Below are 17,531 nucleotides of genomic sequence, written 5' to 3'. Positions count from 1 at the left end.
TGCTTTAGTGGTTCTCAGATACAGGTTACTGCTTATTATAATCATTTAGTTATGTTGTTCTCAAATAGATTGTCTTGGTAAAAATGTGTTGATACGTTCTCCTATTACTAGCATCCACGTCTATATGAATCACAACAACCACATACTTGAACAATAGGAACCGACTTGCGTTCCGCGGCCAATGTATTCACATTGTTTCATCACAATACACACATACAATATACGAAATGCATGCTAAAGCCCGGCACGTAAACCAGAGATAACAACTCCCGTAGAGAAAACTCTGGAACCGTGTTCCCTCAACGAATGCAGCAACAGCAGCACCAACAACTGGAAGGTTTACAGTATCGTTAACATAACACAACGTAGACATTGCTGCAATTCAGCGATACATTCATGTAGAGTTGATGTGAGCATTAGCACAACTGAACAGCAACAGGAGAAATTACATAAATATAAGCATCATTTACACAACATTCAAACATACACACTTGAGATTCATTATATACAGTATGCAGCCAAATTTCTGCCAACAAAACACATGAGGCGTTCAACATACAATATCATAACAGCCGATACATAAGATAATCATTACCGTATTATAACGGCTCACCAGGCGACATAAAGGCGGAGAGTGCACTAATCGAGAATGCCAAATTCAAATATCTACAACCTTACATACTCCCAAAACACGCCACCTACTGGGAAGATATCTCATGTGAACGTTTCATACCGCTAGGAGAAAATAATTTCTAATTCATACTTCAAATGATAGAAATGATATTTCTCCAAAACAAACACATACATGTACTTGAACAATACGATCCGACGTGCGTTCCACGTCAGAGAATAGCAAAGAAAGTTAAAGGCCCAGGGAGAAGGAGACTTTCATTCTACTATTAATGCTGTCTTTTATGTAGCCATCCTTAGCATTTTCGCTCTTCCATCGCTCATGGCGTTTAAACATCCTGTCCAGTATACTGTTATTTGCAGCTGCGGAAGAACCACCACTGTGTAGACTGCGGAAGAACCACCACTGTGTAGACTGCGCAAACCATAGCTCTTAATATGAACCACGAAAGGTGCCAAAGCTTCCAAGAAAATTTCCCTATGTCTCGTATAGGATAAAGGACTGTTAGGTTTCCTCAGTGTTTCGCCATTGACAGTTTTAGTCAGACATCTGAAATGTATTCTTGAGACTCTGGGGGAATTTCCGCTGCTCTCAGGTATCTTTTGAGACATTCCACTGGACACAACTTAGAATGGGTCTGGCCTATTACAAGCCATGCCCCATTTCTATTTTTATCTGTCTTCGACTTCTCAATAAAAACTGTCATATGAGAATGAAAAAAGACAATATTTGATCTTGTAATATTTAAACGTTCTGATGATAAAACCCCCAGAATATGCCAGTAGACATATACAGCTAATATTCTCAAATCAGCCAATAATGCATTTTCACTTCTGGAATCGTACACTTTATGCAGACTATCAACATTAACAGGCTCCTTCTTCGTTACAGACTTAGCTAATTTACGTTTGGCTGCATCTGGAACATTCTTTACCAAACCATTATCAACATAACTCAAGTATAACGGGTCATCTCAGACAGTCGTTTCAAGATCGTATCATATGGTTACACTATATAATCTGAGATGTTGATTGTTAATCCCCGGGATGTGAATTGAATCCCAAGAATGTGAATTGTAATCCCCACTCGGGGACTTACATCTGACATGTAACCATAAGAAAACAATGGAAATGGTTTGAATATGTTTTCTTTATTACTGAATACAGTTGAGGTTAAACGTCAAAGAAACACATTTGATTGACGGACAACGGTTCCTGGCTGCCGCAGTTGGAGTCGCCTCTTCTTCTCACAAAGGGTCATTTCTGCCTCCACTCGTCTGTTCTTTTCCTGCTAGAATGCTGCTAACGACAGCTTTCTGATCATCTGACGTCCGCTTATAGACGCGAGTAGCATCGCTTCTGTGACCTGAAACAAGATTTTGAATCTTTCTAAGTTGAGAGACAATAGTTTTATAAAGACTCATGTAAATGCAATTTTTTTCTTCAAAGATGGACATTGATATTTCATACCTCTCAATGTTAACTAGAATCTAGGGTCGACGAGGAGAATGACTCACTACTGGACATGTAAGTAGAAGATTGAAACCATGAGAATTAAAGCAACACATCCCCGTCCTTGCAGTATGAAACTAATATACTATATAATCCTAAGTATGGTCCTCTAATAACTTACCAGTCTGCTCGTAAATAGTTTATTCATCTACATTCTTTTCGTACAAGTAGGTTGCTGCAGTCGCCCTCAAAAAGTGGTTGCTTTTCTTTCCGACACCTGCCACCCGACAGATACGTTTCACTGTATCCTGCAAGGTGTTGTGACCGACGGAGAGTACCATGATACCACTGCGTTTCCCTTTGGGATTTCCAAAGGTGTTAAATAAAACGCATCCTCCCCATTTTCACTCAATATCTTCAGGCTGAAGCAATATATAGCCTCTCTATGTGTGTATCCACTAACGTCTCGATAACATAACAGTATTGCCAGAATTAGAACTAAAATATTTTATCACTAAGCCATTGTAATAGACTACATATTTTGTATTTCCTAAAATAATTATTACAATAAATTTGATAATAACAATTTCCATTTCCATTTCACAGGAAAGAAATGATAAGATAATACATCGGCACAAGTATATTATGCATAAAGAAGATATTAACTCGCCACAAGGATTTGTACTTTTAATAGATACGAACATAGCATCTCGCTGCATTCTCTACATTCTCGTAGGTACGTACTTGTTTTCGTTCGACTCGACGCTGATTCACCACCCCTGGATTTGTCTTTCAGACATCCTCGACATACAGTAGGTAGCGCCTACTCTTCCAATCTGTATGTGGACCGGTTATCTGAGGATTCTTGGACATGTGTAGACTGCGGTGTTCTTTCCCAACATGCAGAGCAAAGTGAAGACCTGCAAAAATATACTTTTACTGTTAAAGATGTGGTAGAATAACACATACATAACCCATTTTAACACATATAGTTAACATTTAGAGATTTAGAGATGAGCCATCTGTTACAAAACAGCAAACATACTCATTGGTTAAGTACATGACTGTATCCAGAAGTTTTTGCGCATTGCCATCACCAACGGCGCCCTTGTCCCACAGATTATGTTCTTCATCCTCGGTGATAACCTCGTTATGATTCTGACAGCTTGTCCTGAGACCCATCGCAGACAGTTCTTTTATAGCTCGTCGAGCTTCTATAAATTCGTCATCCTCAAATAACTTGAAGGTTGACCCATTCGATTTTAACACTGAAGCAAAGGATGCAAATAACCTGTACAGCGTAGTTGATAGATAATGACCGCCGTCCTCCTTACGAGCCTCGAAAAACAAGAATTTCTAGGCATCATTTATATCCTTCGCACTCATATCGACCAAATATTCCGTCAGACAACTCTTGGATAACAATATATTGTCAGCATCTGGTCGCTGACGCCTCTCTTCCTGCCACCTCTTCAGTATACTGAGGGCCCAGTCATTTTTCACTTGAGTCCTCTTAGACATACTGCTTTGCAACTTTTTAGAAAGTTCTTCGTCACTCAATGGTTTACCAAATCTATAACTAAAGTCATCATCATCAATTTCCTGTCGAAACTGAGTAAAACAAGTTCGCTGTCAGAATCGCCCATCTTCAACGGTTGAAGTTCTCTTCATAAGTCCTCTCTTAGCGCACGTTAGCAGTCACGTGATTTAAATCGGCGTGAATCTCGTGCAACTTAGGGCACTGTTTATTTTTCATGCATTCCTCGGACATTGCTAAGGCACGTCAAATTGCACATATCATCGGTGACGATGAGATTGATGAGATAAACTTCCTCACACAAACAGAGCAGCACTGCACGCTAATCAGTCTAATCAGTCTTGCAAAGATTCCTCACATGTTGGAACAACAGCCCACAAGACACCCTCCGGAGTCAATCGGTCTTCTTTTTGCAGCCGATGTAATGAAAAGGGAGAGGCAACTTGTTCTCGTTGTGCGGGAGTATGTCCCTTCCTTCGCCGTTGCTTGCCTCATACTAGACGAACGTCAAGAATCCCTGCGGAATGCTCTCATCCAGCTGTGCATTCAATTGAAACCTCTTGCTGGTCCCCCTAGTGTAGAGAGATCCTGCACCTGGTTTTGTGTCTCAAACAAACGACTTCTTCCTCAAGAAGCACAATCTTTGTTTGGCGGTAGGAGGAACCAAGAATCGTAACAAAAATCCAGTGGCAGAGAGGGCGATCCAGGAGGTAGAAAAAGAACTGCTGTCTCAAGACCTTGTTGGTGGTGCCACTACTCCCCGATCTCTGGGCACAGCCGTGGCACAGCTGAACTCGCGCATTCGCTCTCAAGGTTTGTTAGCTAGGGAGATGCTCACGCAAAGGGATCAGTTCACTCAGTTTCAGTAGCGAGCTATTATGTTGATGTTGCTATTGCTATTTCCACCATTAATGTGGACTTTTCAGCGTTTTCTGCACAGTGGGAAAGTTTTCTTTGGTAGGCCTGAACCACATGTTCCTCAAAAGACGGGTAGTGCATGCGGGCAGAGCACGTGCAGGACACAAGCGTACAAGGCAAAGTATCGGCAGCCAGTCGTATCCAAGTTGATACCAAATATTAAAATTATATATAAAGTGTATCTTCGGTCGGTTCATAAGTTGGATCAAAACGAAACCTCGGCGTCGGCTTTGATCCTTCACTTATTTTACAATTTCGTTGACAACCCATGTCGGATGTTCCCTTCAGCTCTCTTTGGAACAATTCTCCCACGGACCAAGACCTGTCACAGAGTCGCTGCCAATATTGATAATTGCCAACAAATATTTACTTTGTATAATCACACATATATAATTCCTTGACATACACAGTTCACAAGTATGTTTAGATCATGTAATTCGGATGCGTTTATGGCCTAATTAATGTTTAGGATTGTATTAACGGCTAAAGGTGAGTGTGGAAAACACTAATATGTTTGCTTTTAGCATATAATGGAGCTATAGACGTTTTCGGCTGTAACAAATGGGTGTCTGTCGCACTAATCAGTTATACGAGAATTGCCAGCCTTCCAGTCTTGTGTGAGAAAAATACAATCATACATGAGCACAACACATTCATGAGCACGACATCTTTACAACCTCTACCCGATACAAACTGCAAATTCTTCACTTCACGCTGGCATATCGTTACGGGTTTTGTTTGTTGTTTAACGCCGCTGTCATCAATATTCCAGCTATATGACGGCGGTGTGTAAATATTTGAGTTTGGATAAGTCAATCCTGTGATCAACATCACGAGCTTCGATCTACGCAATTGGGATACGGTGACAAGTGTCAGCCAAGTCAGCGAGCCTGAACACGTGCACCCAATCCCGTTAGTCGCCACTTACGACAAGCATGGGTTACTGAAGACCACTTCAACCAGGATCTTCACGGATTCGCCTTTCAGAATTGTGTGATTTAAATAAGGAAAAAAACCTGTCCGTGGAACCGAATCCCAGATGGCCAGGCTTTTGTTTCTGGGTCTGTCAGTATCCAACCTGTGCTCATCAGTGGTAAGACTATAAGACGTTTTGATAAAAGACATGAAACGTTCTCCATAATGTAAAAATAGTCACTCACTTACTCCGAAACATTTGTTCTCCCGTTTCTTCACATCCATGATATTTTAGTTAAACATAATTATATAAGTATTCCTCTCACTTAACTGCAAAAAATGATAGTTAATTATAAAGAGTATCTATCAGGTGCCTGATTGGGAAATGTATAATGTCGTAGTTATGAAACGGTGTGACGTTGACAAATGGAACGTTAATGATTGGTTAATTTGAAATACTCAAATATTCTTACTCTGATGTAATATTCGGCGATGGGACATAACACTACGACACACTCATTCACTCACTCACTCTGATATTTCCGTACTTAACTCTATACAGTTAGAGCTAGTGTGTGGATGAGTGAGTGACAGATCAATACTTGCACGTTCTCTGTAAGCCTGTGTCAACCCAACATTTCTGCTTCACAGAAAAGAATAGGCTCCAGGTGTGATTTAAAACCTGGACAAAATCAATGTCTCCAGTACTGACATCACGATCATAGGTGAGCAGCGTGACCCCGGGTGACTGGGTGAGTGAGGTTCAGTCAGTCACGTTTCCTGGTTATAGACACTGACAAGTTATTGTGCAGGCAGATCAAGGACGAATGTGACTTAAGTACTCACCGGATCCTGCCACATGTGTACACACCAAGTCGGGACACGGACAATTGAAAAGTAAAAGTTTATCCTGATGTACAATGTGGTATTACTTTCCTATTTCTCAACAGAATAAGCATCATACTACACTCTTCAAAAATATGAAACGCATAGGTGATTTTGAGAATATTTAACTGATGTAGCTGAGGCGAAAACAATACAAATATATGAAATATACACTGCCATTTAGAAAATGGTCAATATAACATATGTTATATTTGAGATACTATCTTTTCTATAGTTTAGTACAGTTTCTGGGTACCCGGGATTCGAACTCACTTAGAGTCAGGCATTTCATCGCCAGCACACAAAGTCAGACGCCTAGACTGCTCAGCCACCGCTGCTTCCGAGCGGTCTAAGCGTCTGACTTTGTGTGCTGGCGATTAGGTGCCTGACTCTAAGGGTGTGGGTTCGAATCCCGGATGGGACTCAACCCAACAAAAGTACTAGAATCTGTACTTTACCAAGAAAGTGTAATCCCTAATATAACATATGTAATACAAATATACTATTTCTTTCCAAAACGTCATCTTTGTGTGATTATAAAACGCTTCAGTATCAAAACACGGCAATTTTAACTTTTAAAAGCGTATAAAGAAATATTCGCCAAAACGTCACCAAGAAAACGCGCAACCAAACTGCACGTGCAAGTAAGCGGGAAAGCATGCGGTATCGATTACAACAGAACATTTTGTATTTAATGCTGGAAAAGAGCAAATCATCATGCCAGGCACATTTCAGCCTTCATCGGAGCACCATATCTCGCCTTTAGGATAGTTTATTGCAGAGATTTAAGGCAGCGTGTTTACCGTTGGAGAAATTGCATTCGACAGGTCGACAGATTCGGTGGAGAAAAAATGATCTGATTTAAGGACAGAGGGAGTTGTTCCAGCATGGCAACGCTACTTCACATAAAGCACGCGTCACGGTCCGCAACCTTGCCAATTCTAACGTCAATGTCTTGCCATGACCTTCCCGATCACCTTTTCAAAACCCGATAGAACACATATGGGAATGAACTCGATCGACATGTACGGCAAAACACGCCTCAGACACTTCCACAACTCGTCATCGCATTGCAGGAGGAAGGGGGAAGAGCAGCATGAGCGACTCTGTGCCGAGACGGTGCCGAGCAGTAATTGCTGCCAGTGGTGGGCATACAAAAGTACAGTACCGACTTTGACGCCATCTTGTGGACTCAAGTAAACAGAAACACAACAATAAAGGCTGCTGTTGTGTTGGCGAACTCTTTGTATACAGACGTGTGAATTTTCACTTTTTAACTATTGAAATTACATGAAATAATTGCTCTTACATTAACGCAATAAATTCTTATGGCTTGTGCGTTTCCTTTTGTTTTTTGGACGAGTGTATTATTTAAATGTTATCTGCCTTGTACCTTTTATTTATCTTTATTATTTATATACATGTAAACAGTATTTATTGAATGAAATGTCTGTTTGTCTAAACGGTATTTACGACAAAGGCACAACCACCCAAAAACGTTTAAACTTGCTACGTATGAGATTATAATTACAGCCCAAATATGCAGCAAAGGGCACCTGCATCACATGGCAATGTTATGCTATATAATTAATATGTACTTTTGAATTTCCTTTCACTCGTATATTTGCATAGTACTTTATTGTAGGAAATGTCCTTCGTTAATTGTGTATTTCGACACTGAAAAAAACACTTGTAATAACATAAATACCGAGTCCTGTCCTACTACTCTACACTTGGACATCACCACTGAGCAGTAGCCATGGGTCTAAGCAGCTTTGCGAACTTCATCATTCTGGCCATCTGTGTGAGTATACGTAATGATCTGACCAACTTTGGACGGTATAACGATAATTTAATTTCTCCAAATTAGAGACAATTCCTTCCCCAATCATATAGCACTGATATATTCAATATGCGATATCAATGTAATAAAATTATTAATCAAATGTAACAAGGGGTGCGGTTAATTAGAAGAGTGAATTGAACCGAAGAAGTGAGATGGTAGGGAATTCACTGAGATTTAAATCCTGTTAAATGTGCACTTCACATCGTTGTTCAGGCACTTATGAGACAATGTATTCAAACAGCATTTTCAATTTTTAACTTCCAAGCTCAGATGCCTCCTATTTAAACTACTTTATACCCACACAGATTGTTACTTGTCGCGTTTTGCGCGTGCATCGGCTACACCATTGGTTCCACAGAGATGTGTGTTTTTGGGGAAGCTTTCTCATTACCTTCGTGGATACATTTAATTGTTTTCAATAGTCGCTGTTCACTTTTTCATTTTATTAAAAGCATCCAGATCATGTGGCATAGGAATCCCGTACCGATAATCACAATGTCAGTCAATGTAGACGCCTGTAGGACATTTTCATCTCTGCCACTTTCAATAATCGATCCTTCAATAGAGACACTGAGTATGTATGGTTGTAAATTGAATATCAGACACTTGCACGCGAAAGCAAGACTTTTTAAGGCAAGAATCCACAAACAGTTTACGATATTTAAAGTTCTTGAAACTTAAACGCTTGCTATTTTGCTGTAGAGGATGGGATTAATGATATTCTTTGGCATGGGTGGTTGCGAATATAAGGCTTTTCATTGATCTCTACATCTTCACCAAGGTGAATTTACCTGTGTACATAATAGTAGGCATCATGTATAAACGAAACATTATCAGTGTGAGGAAACAAATCATTGATTTTTTTATCCTAAGAAATATTTCTACATTTCAATGTTAATCTCAATACTGAAAACCAAGCTAAGACCTGAGAGTGTCTGTGGCTCCGAGATACTCCGACCCTTCATTATATAAAGCACACGTAAAATCATGGCAGAGCTAAATATTGAATCTCGAGTACTGGCAGAGAACCTGAATCAGTGCAGAGAAACACACATTTATGTACGTTTTAAGTGGTCAGTGCATACCTGTAATGCCCAAAGAATGAAACATAAACGTTCTCAATATTTAGAGTAAATGTTGCCGCATGTCGAAGTCCGCGATACACGAGGGAGCCATACACGAACTGCGATCAACGGCAACTTTCTTAGTTAAAATCCTCCCAATTATTCTAAAATCATCAAAATATGATTCTGTTTATGTGAGTCGTTAGCTATATTTTCAAAGTGTTTTTCTTTCACACTAATAGTTTCTTTTTGACACATTATTTGTAAAAACATAATTTATGTACGTGAGTTTAACGCCCAAACACCCCGTGCTTAGAGGCAGTCTTGTAGTCAAGCGGTAAACACATGGGCTCGTCATGATGGGGACCGGGGTTCCATTCCCCACTATTAGAAACCCAGTAATAGACATGGATTGACGCTCACGAGTGTTTGACATATTAGTGTTGAGTGTGACAGACAAACTATACACCCGCGTTTTAGGCGCTCAGTGATACCCGAATCAAAAGTCGGCTTGTGCAGTGCATACTCGTCAAATGATATTTGTTTTTTAACTTTTATTCAATTACACAAAAATATGTGTGGAGAAATGATTAAATTCTACATTGCCTTTCGGATTATTTTAAAACTAAAGCGTTTTGATTCTGAATAAACTTATAACGTGAGCGTGTCTAAGAAACCAGAACGTCTCCACAAAGTATGGCAAGAGGTTTGACATCAACTGTCCAACGCTCAACTTTCCCGTTATGTCGATCAGTATTCCAACGGCTCCAGTCTTGGGTGTTTACATTTCACAGCTTTTAAGTTCTAGTTGAGATTGTTTCTTCTGCCCAAGGTTTGTATACTAAGTTCTTTTCTATATTCATTGATGAACTGTACAAAGAAATGTGGAGCAGAGGTAAACAAAGCGCATGCTCACAATGTCATTCTTTAATCGTAAAGAATGATAGGTAAGAAAACGTAACCAATTATTTTAGGAGGTGAGGTGAAAGTGGTGAAGGTGATGTGTATGTGTATGTGTGGCTGCTTGTACTATCCCAGACTTAAGCTGGTTTTATAGTGCTAGCCCACTGAGATACCATGCCGCAGTGAAGCATGAATACTCCACTCAGACACATTATACTGACTCCGAACCGACCACCCATTAATGCCGAGCGCCCGACAGGGACCAACAAGTACCAAATTTTAACGTCTTTTGGTATGACGCGGTCGTTAGCGAACCCGCGACCTTCCACACTCCGGGCGGACGCTCTAACCATTACACCACGGAGGCGGTCGCAATTATTTAAGGAACATAAGCAGATGTTGTATTATTAAGAATTATCTGACAATGCGGAAAAACTATATTAATAAGGAAGCCCATCCTTGAACGGCACATGCTTATTCTAAGCTTCATATGCCCAGTTTCAGTAGACGGTAACTATAAATATCTATAGTCAGGTGTATTGTTTTCAAACATTTTTAAAATGGCCATTCATGATACAGCTTCTAAAACATTTTTAATGTGGTACTTAAATATTCTTGCAATATTGGAATTATCTTTGACATAGAAGTTCTCTGTTTCCAGTATGAAAAGGAAATATAGTGTGTTTGACTTGACTTGAAAAGTACCCTCGCGAACTGCGGTTTACTTTATGACGTCATCCAACGAGCTAACAACGTATTAGCTGTAGTGGCCGACTCAATATCGGTAATACGTCTTATATCAAAGCCTTGTTTGACACAAACCAAGAATAATTACTATAACTAATACTATGGATGAACATGGTCTTATGTACACTGGTCTAAAAACACCACGCCATTCGACTGAAACTATGTCTGATAGAAACTATGAGTTAAGGACGCTTCAATTAGTACACCATTTGACTGGAATACTTTGACATGAGGACAAGTGTTTGACGTACAGAGGTTTTACTGTATACAGGTGTGTTTACAGGTGACCGGGTCATGGCAGGTGGAAACATCCGCGGAATTCAAATGAGTACCGCCGTGTGGGTCAGCGTGAGTGAGTGAGTTTAGTCTTACGCCGCTTATAGCAATATTCCAAAATTATCACGTCGGAATCGTCGGTCAGAAGACGTTGCTGGGCTTACATTGCACTTTCTGGAAATAATCGATTGAAAAAAAACCACAACAATGTTTTGTGCGATGCACATTGCAGTCTGTACAATCAAATTAACCACAGGCTTCACATTTCAGCAATTATTTTAATGTACATTTTATTTGAACACGTTTCAATTCTTTTACAGGAGCTGCGAAAGCGGTGAGTAACACATATGAGTGAGCTGGTTTTAGCACCGCTTATAAACAGTCTATTGGTTGTTCCACGGCGTGTCATCTCAGCGTGGGAGGAAATCACAAAGGGAAGTAGTCTGTAGACGTTAGTCACTCCGGTGAAAACCACTGACATGGGAAAGATGGTAACAGACCAAGGGTCATAATCGTTGTCAATCTGGGATTCGTTTCTTTTCACTGGGGTCGTTCGGTCATTTGTCTGAGATCATTGCATTTCGCAATGCCAACATGAATATGGCAAATCTGTGAGTACACATACAGACTGAAGCTCAGTGAAACCTTTAGTATGTCGACATGTCGACATGTGAGTCTGGGTGTGCAGGCGCTATTGAGTATTTGAAGCCGGGAAATAAGAACTGATGTCTAAGGTTGCATAGGACGACCTCAGCGCCACGACTGTCGTAAGTCTGTGTTAGGGTATGGGAATTACGATCACCTTAGCGCTAAGGTCGCTTTGTACCAAACTCGAATACTGCCTGTATATGTCGGCAATAACGATTATCTTCTGCCTGTTACATGCAGTATGCAGACAGAAGCCGATGGATGTCACCTTCGTCATCGACGCCTCGTCCAGTATATGGCCAGATAAGTTTACCATGGGATTGTGGTTTGTGGAAGATTTTGTTGACATTTTCCAAATCCAGCCTGACATGGTCTGAGTCGCCGCCGTCTCCTACGGTGACAGGGTGTACACAGAGGACGCCTTTGGATTTGATGAATACACCAACAACGTGTACCTGAAGAAAGCGATCACTGACATACCGTACAGAGCTGGTCTGGCTACTGAGACTGGGGCAGGCATCAGGTACATGAGGGAAACGTTCCTCCCTAATGCTCGCAAGGATGTGAGGAAAGTGTGTATAGTGCTGACCGACGGAAACTCCCAACTACCGGATGTGACGGAGTCGGAGGCCCGGATCACCAGAGACGCCGGGGTCGAGATGTTCGTTGTCGGAGTCGGCTATAATGTGTCGGAAGAGGAATTGAGGAACATCGCCGGGGTGGATGACCAAGTGTTTGTTGTCACTAGCTACAACCTCCTAGGCACCATCAGGTCCAGGCTCGCCTTTGAGACAGATGGTGGTACGTTGATGTATTTTGTGTTTGTGTTTGTTTGGTATTGTGCTATGGAAAAAGTATTATCAGCGTCATGTGGCAGACATCATTGATGCGTGTTGTAACATGTATAGCTTTCAATAAATCTCACCAGTATAGGCTTTGGTTCTAACCCTCGACCAGGGGACCCTAGGAGAGTTGTATATGTAAAAAAATAAGGTTAGACAAAATACATATCTCTCGATAAAAATATGCGTATGACACCAGCTGCATATTGCATTGGAGAAAAAATCTGGGAGTAGCGTATCAATTGTGATGAAATGTTTTATGTTGCAGAAAACCCACCAGCGCTTCCTGTAGGTAAGTGGAGTCACATTCATGGCCATTGTCCTCACACCAACCTTAGCACAACGACTGATCGAACTCCCATATTTTCACCTAAACTTAATGAACTGTACGTGTATGTGTGTGGTTAGAATAGAGTCTGAACTGGTTTGGTATAGCTGCTTGCAGGGAGGTCTTGATTTTACGCCTGCGTGATTTCAGGAATAGTTTGATATTGATCAGAATGTCTTGTAACTAATGATCGAACACTGGTATGTCTGCCCCATTCACTAACTCTTTACGGACTTTCTCATACAGTGTGCCGTGACAACCCCCCTTGACATTTCCTTTGTTATTGACGCTTCGTCAAGTATTGGCGACATCAATTTCACCCTTGGGATGGACTTCGTGAAGAGCATCGTCACGACCTTTGATGTTTCACCCCAGCGAGCAAGATTCTCAGTCATCACCTACGGTCGCGGCACCTATGATGACACTGCCTTTGGCCTCGACGCCTACACCGACGAGGTTGACGTCGTGAACGCCATCACGAACATCCCCTACACTGCTGGCGACTACACCGACACAGGTCTAGGTATAAAGTTCATGCGAGAGAAACAGATGCTGCCCAAACAACGCGCCCATGCAGCTCACATCGCCATCGTGATGACCGACGGGCAGTCTCAGAACTCTGCAAAAACTCAGAAGGAAGCGGCTAAATCAAGAGACGCTGGTATCAACATGTTTGCAGTCGGTGTTGGCCTCACCCTCTCACAGAAGGAGCTTCTAGACATTGCGGGCGACCAGGACAGGGTGTACACGGTCGATGACTACAAGGCATGTACAATTGGTAGGTTCATACTTCTGGAAGGAAGGAACAACTATCTCTCTCTCCCCCTCCTCCCACCCCTATCTCTCTCTATATATATAATCTTGTATTCATCCATAGTGAAGAGTACAAAAAGGGGAAAAAAACAACATTTATGCAGTTATTTCAGGATTTTGAAAATTATTATTATTATTTTTTTATTTTCATGCATATGTGAGCCGATATCACGTTTTCGTGATCGGCCGAACACTAGAGTAATAATGAGTCACTAGAACACAGCTTTGTACATCATGGTGATGTATTTTATGCACAGAGTGGAAAACCCAATCAAGTCCTCTTTGATCAGGGAAAGTCAGTTGTGCACGACAACAAGCACTCAGTAAGTTCAGTTGGATTCATGTTGTGGAGTTTCACACTGATTTCAATTGGCCCAACATTGATCAGGCCTATCCACAGTTCGTCCCGAGCTGCATCTGTGTATCCACACACAACTACGGCGTGAGTCATGGAGTCATTATACATCAACCCACACCAATGACACAGTCCTGCTTCACATAGGTCTCTCACTGTAGCGAGTGATGCGTCAAGCAATGACACCATCCATGCTGGATGGACTTCAAGCTGGCGATGTATCCGCTTGAACTTGTGAAGATCAGAGTCACCTGCCAACCGACTGTTCCATGATACTCTCTGACTGACGTCTTCACATTTCTCCTCCACTTCGAACGCCCTAAAAAGGACCTTGATTCTAGGAATTTTTCTAAGTGACAATAGAGTAGGTACTTCTTGAGCACCCTGACTACATCAGGCACATATCCAAACGATGACGATGAGACGTAGTGTTAGTACCACATCAGCCGGGATATGATCACCTTGTGAGGCAGATATATGTGGTCCATATTCAAGAGACCACCCAGGAAACACAACTTCCGCTGATCTATAACCGCCTCTAGAGGCAACACCCCAAGGAGACCAAGGCAGCTATCAGTTCGAGTGGTACGAAGCAGGTCTTGGATTGATTTGATGACGTGCCTGTAAGATCTCTCCAGCATTAAGATCTCAACTGTGGAGAGGTTAGTGAACAGTTCCGACCCGTAAAGGTCTTTAGGAAGAGACACACGGTTAACAACTGTCAGGATTCAAGGAAATGGCAGCTAGCGTCACATGCTCTATGCTTGACATGTTACTTGACAAGACTATTCCAACATTCCTTCCACGGGAGAGGTTGGTCAGACGATCTGACTTCAACCTGCTTCAGCTGCTGAAATCTCGGCCGGTATGGTCAAGTCACAATTTCACTCTTGGAGGACGACAGCACGTATCTGCAGTCGTTGCTATATTCCTCAGAAATCCTCACCATCTCTCTAAGGGCAGACACCCTCGATGAAATGAGTGCTACATCATCTGCTTGAGTGAGAGATCACACACCTAAGTCCATCAATCGAACTACCATCTATTTTACAAACCTACACTTTCCCATAGCCCTATCACTTCGAGTGATGAGGGTTAGGGCTTTTTCGTGTGGGATATTCTCACCTGGTACAGTACCGTATCATCTTAGGCTTGCCTCATTATTAAAGCGATTAATCTCTAGATATCCATTCTTGAATAAACGACGAAAGTGAGGGGGAAGATTAACGTGATGTTAGATGACCTACTAAACTGCATTTTAATAATTTAACTCTCTCTCTCTTTCTCCCTCCCTCTCTCTCTCTCTCTCTTGCACACACACACGCACCACACACACATAAATATATATGTGTGTGTGTGTACATACATACATACAAACATACATACATACATATATCTTTATATATATTGAGATTGTATTTAGATTTATAGATTTGAATGTCTTTGTGATTCTCTAGAGGGGTAAATACAAATTAGAAGGGTTATTTTGTAAATTTTCATTATATATATATGTGTGTGTACGCCCCACTGTACTACATAATGTATATGTTACCTGGCAATACTGTATATGGTATACGTTTACTTGCAGCAAACCTCATGTTCCAGCCGAATGGTATCTATTGACAGGTGGATGTATAATGCAGACCAGAAGACAAACTTTGTTCTGTTCAATATATTTCACATTCGTAGCACGTTGAATCTTGTTTGTCGTTTTATGTTCAAGCTAATGATTAAGATTAGGTTACTGTGAGTTGTTGTCAGAAGGGGTACACTCGTAGTTGACCGATGCTAGAATTCGAACATGAGTGAGTGAGTGAGCGTCAGATATGAGTGGGTGGGTGAGTGAGTGAGTGAGCGTTATAGCAGACGTCTCAAAAGTGGAGGAAAGCATGGCGAAAATCGCTACCACTTGGAGAAGTGACTGACTGAGTGAGTGAGTTTAGTTTTACGCCGCACTCAGCAATATTCCAGCTATATGGCGGCGGTCTGTAAATAATCGAGTGTAGACCCGACAATCCAGTGATCAACAACATGAGCATCGATCTGCGCAACTGGGAACCGATGACATGTATCAACCAAGACAGCGAACCTGACCACCCGATCCCGTTAGTCGCGTCTTACAACAAGCATGGGTTACTGAAGATCAATATTCTAACCCGGACCTTCACGGGTCACCACTTGGAGAAACCATGCAGAACTGTTACGGTGCTCTTAAACCAGAGGTCTTAATAGTTACGTTCATGACACTGTTAACTTTGTTTTGCTATTCGACATGTCTGACTGCTTCAGTAATTATGAACAAAAGGTGCCTGCACTATGAGGAGATCTCCATGCCACGGCTTACAGAAAATCAGCGTCTCCGTGCCGTGGGTATGCTTGAGACTGGAATGGCCAAAAATGAAGTGGCCAGGCATTTTTGGGTCCATTGAAATGCAGCATATACAGTACAGGAGACAAGATTAGGATGGTGTTGTGTTTACTGACGACAGGACAAAGATGTACAGACGGCGAGGTGAATGAATGCTCATGCGTCGACAGTTTGGTGGCGACAACGTTATGGGGGTAACAAGCCTGCCAAGCCTGCATCAACGCCAATGGTGGACACGCGCGATACTGAATTTGTGAACTGACTGTTTTTGACACCACATCTCTTCAAGGGTGAGCCACGATGCCTAGTGTCAAATCATACAGATTTCGATATTATGCTGTAAACAATTAAACAGCGAATAAGGAAAACACAACAAATCATGTTCTTATCATTTTTGCATTAAAATGACTTAACGTCAAATAATGCAGTTACTTTTTTCCAGTAGTATTGAACTTCACATGAAACATATATAGTTTTCCCGTTAGTATGAAAGTACTAATAGCAAAATATCAGCATAAATTTGCATCATTTGTCACCCACCAATATCTTACAGGGGTAAATAATAATACAGATATCACACAAGCAGGCACAAGGCACAATCAACTGATGAATTTGATTAGTTCTATATAATGATGGTTCTGGACCACTTCCTCTTATAGGCTTATTTCTACGTAATTCCGCTCCCAGCGCCTAGTATAAAATAGTGATTTCGAGCAGAGACATCATTCGATGTACAGCCCAGCTCGCCAGCCTAGACCCTCATCTCATTTTCGCTAGGGCTACGCATTTTTTCAGCAACTACTGACTTGATTGGGGGTCTCGGAAACTCCCAACGCGTCGAGGTCTAATCAGTAGTTGTCGGCTTTCAGGATGGAATACATCTTGGGTGTGCCAGCGCATTCGTCCTTCATCTTGCCGGGGACCTTTTTATTGGTCTTGCTGTGTAGGGCGTGGTCTTGGGGGTAATCGCTGGTGTCATACAGATGCATGTGTCTCGCCATCTT

At 41.6% G+C, this 17,531-nt stretch overlaps 1 protein-coding gene across 1 annotated transcript in view; it reads left to right on the top strand.

Moving 5' to 3' along the window:
- Positions 1 to 16,588, top strand: part of LOC124271435 (cochlin-like) — a 34,831-nt gene extending 18,243 nt beyond the window's left edge. The window contains exons 3-4 of the mRNA XM_046706588.1: positions 13,238 to 13,769; positions 16,449 to 16,588. Of these exons, the coding sequence (XP_046562544.1) occupies positions 13,319 to 13,769; positions 16,449 to 16,588 (591 nt within the window). The 5' untranslated portion in view covers positions 13,238 to 13,318. The remainder of the gene's footprint in view (positions 1 to 13,237; positions 13,770 to 16,448) is intronic.
- The last annotated feature ends 943 nt before the right edge of the window (positions 16,589 to 17,531 follow it).

The sequence above is a fragment of the Haliotis rubra genome, unplaced genomic scaffold (genome assembly GCF_003918875.1).
Source record: "Haliotis rubra isolate DU_JTF1 unplaced genomic scaffold, ASM391887v1 Scf160, whole genome shotgun sequence".
NCBI classification, from domain to species: domain Eukaryota; kingdom Metazoa; phylum Mollusca; class Gastropoda; order Lepetellida; family Haliotidae; genus Haliotis; species Haliotis rubra.
This window is presented reverse-complemented; position numbering and strand designations above follow the sequence as displayed.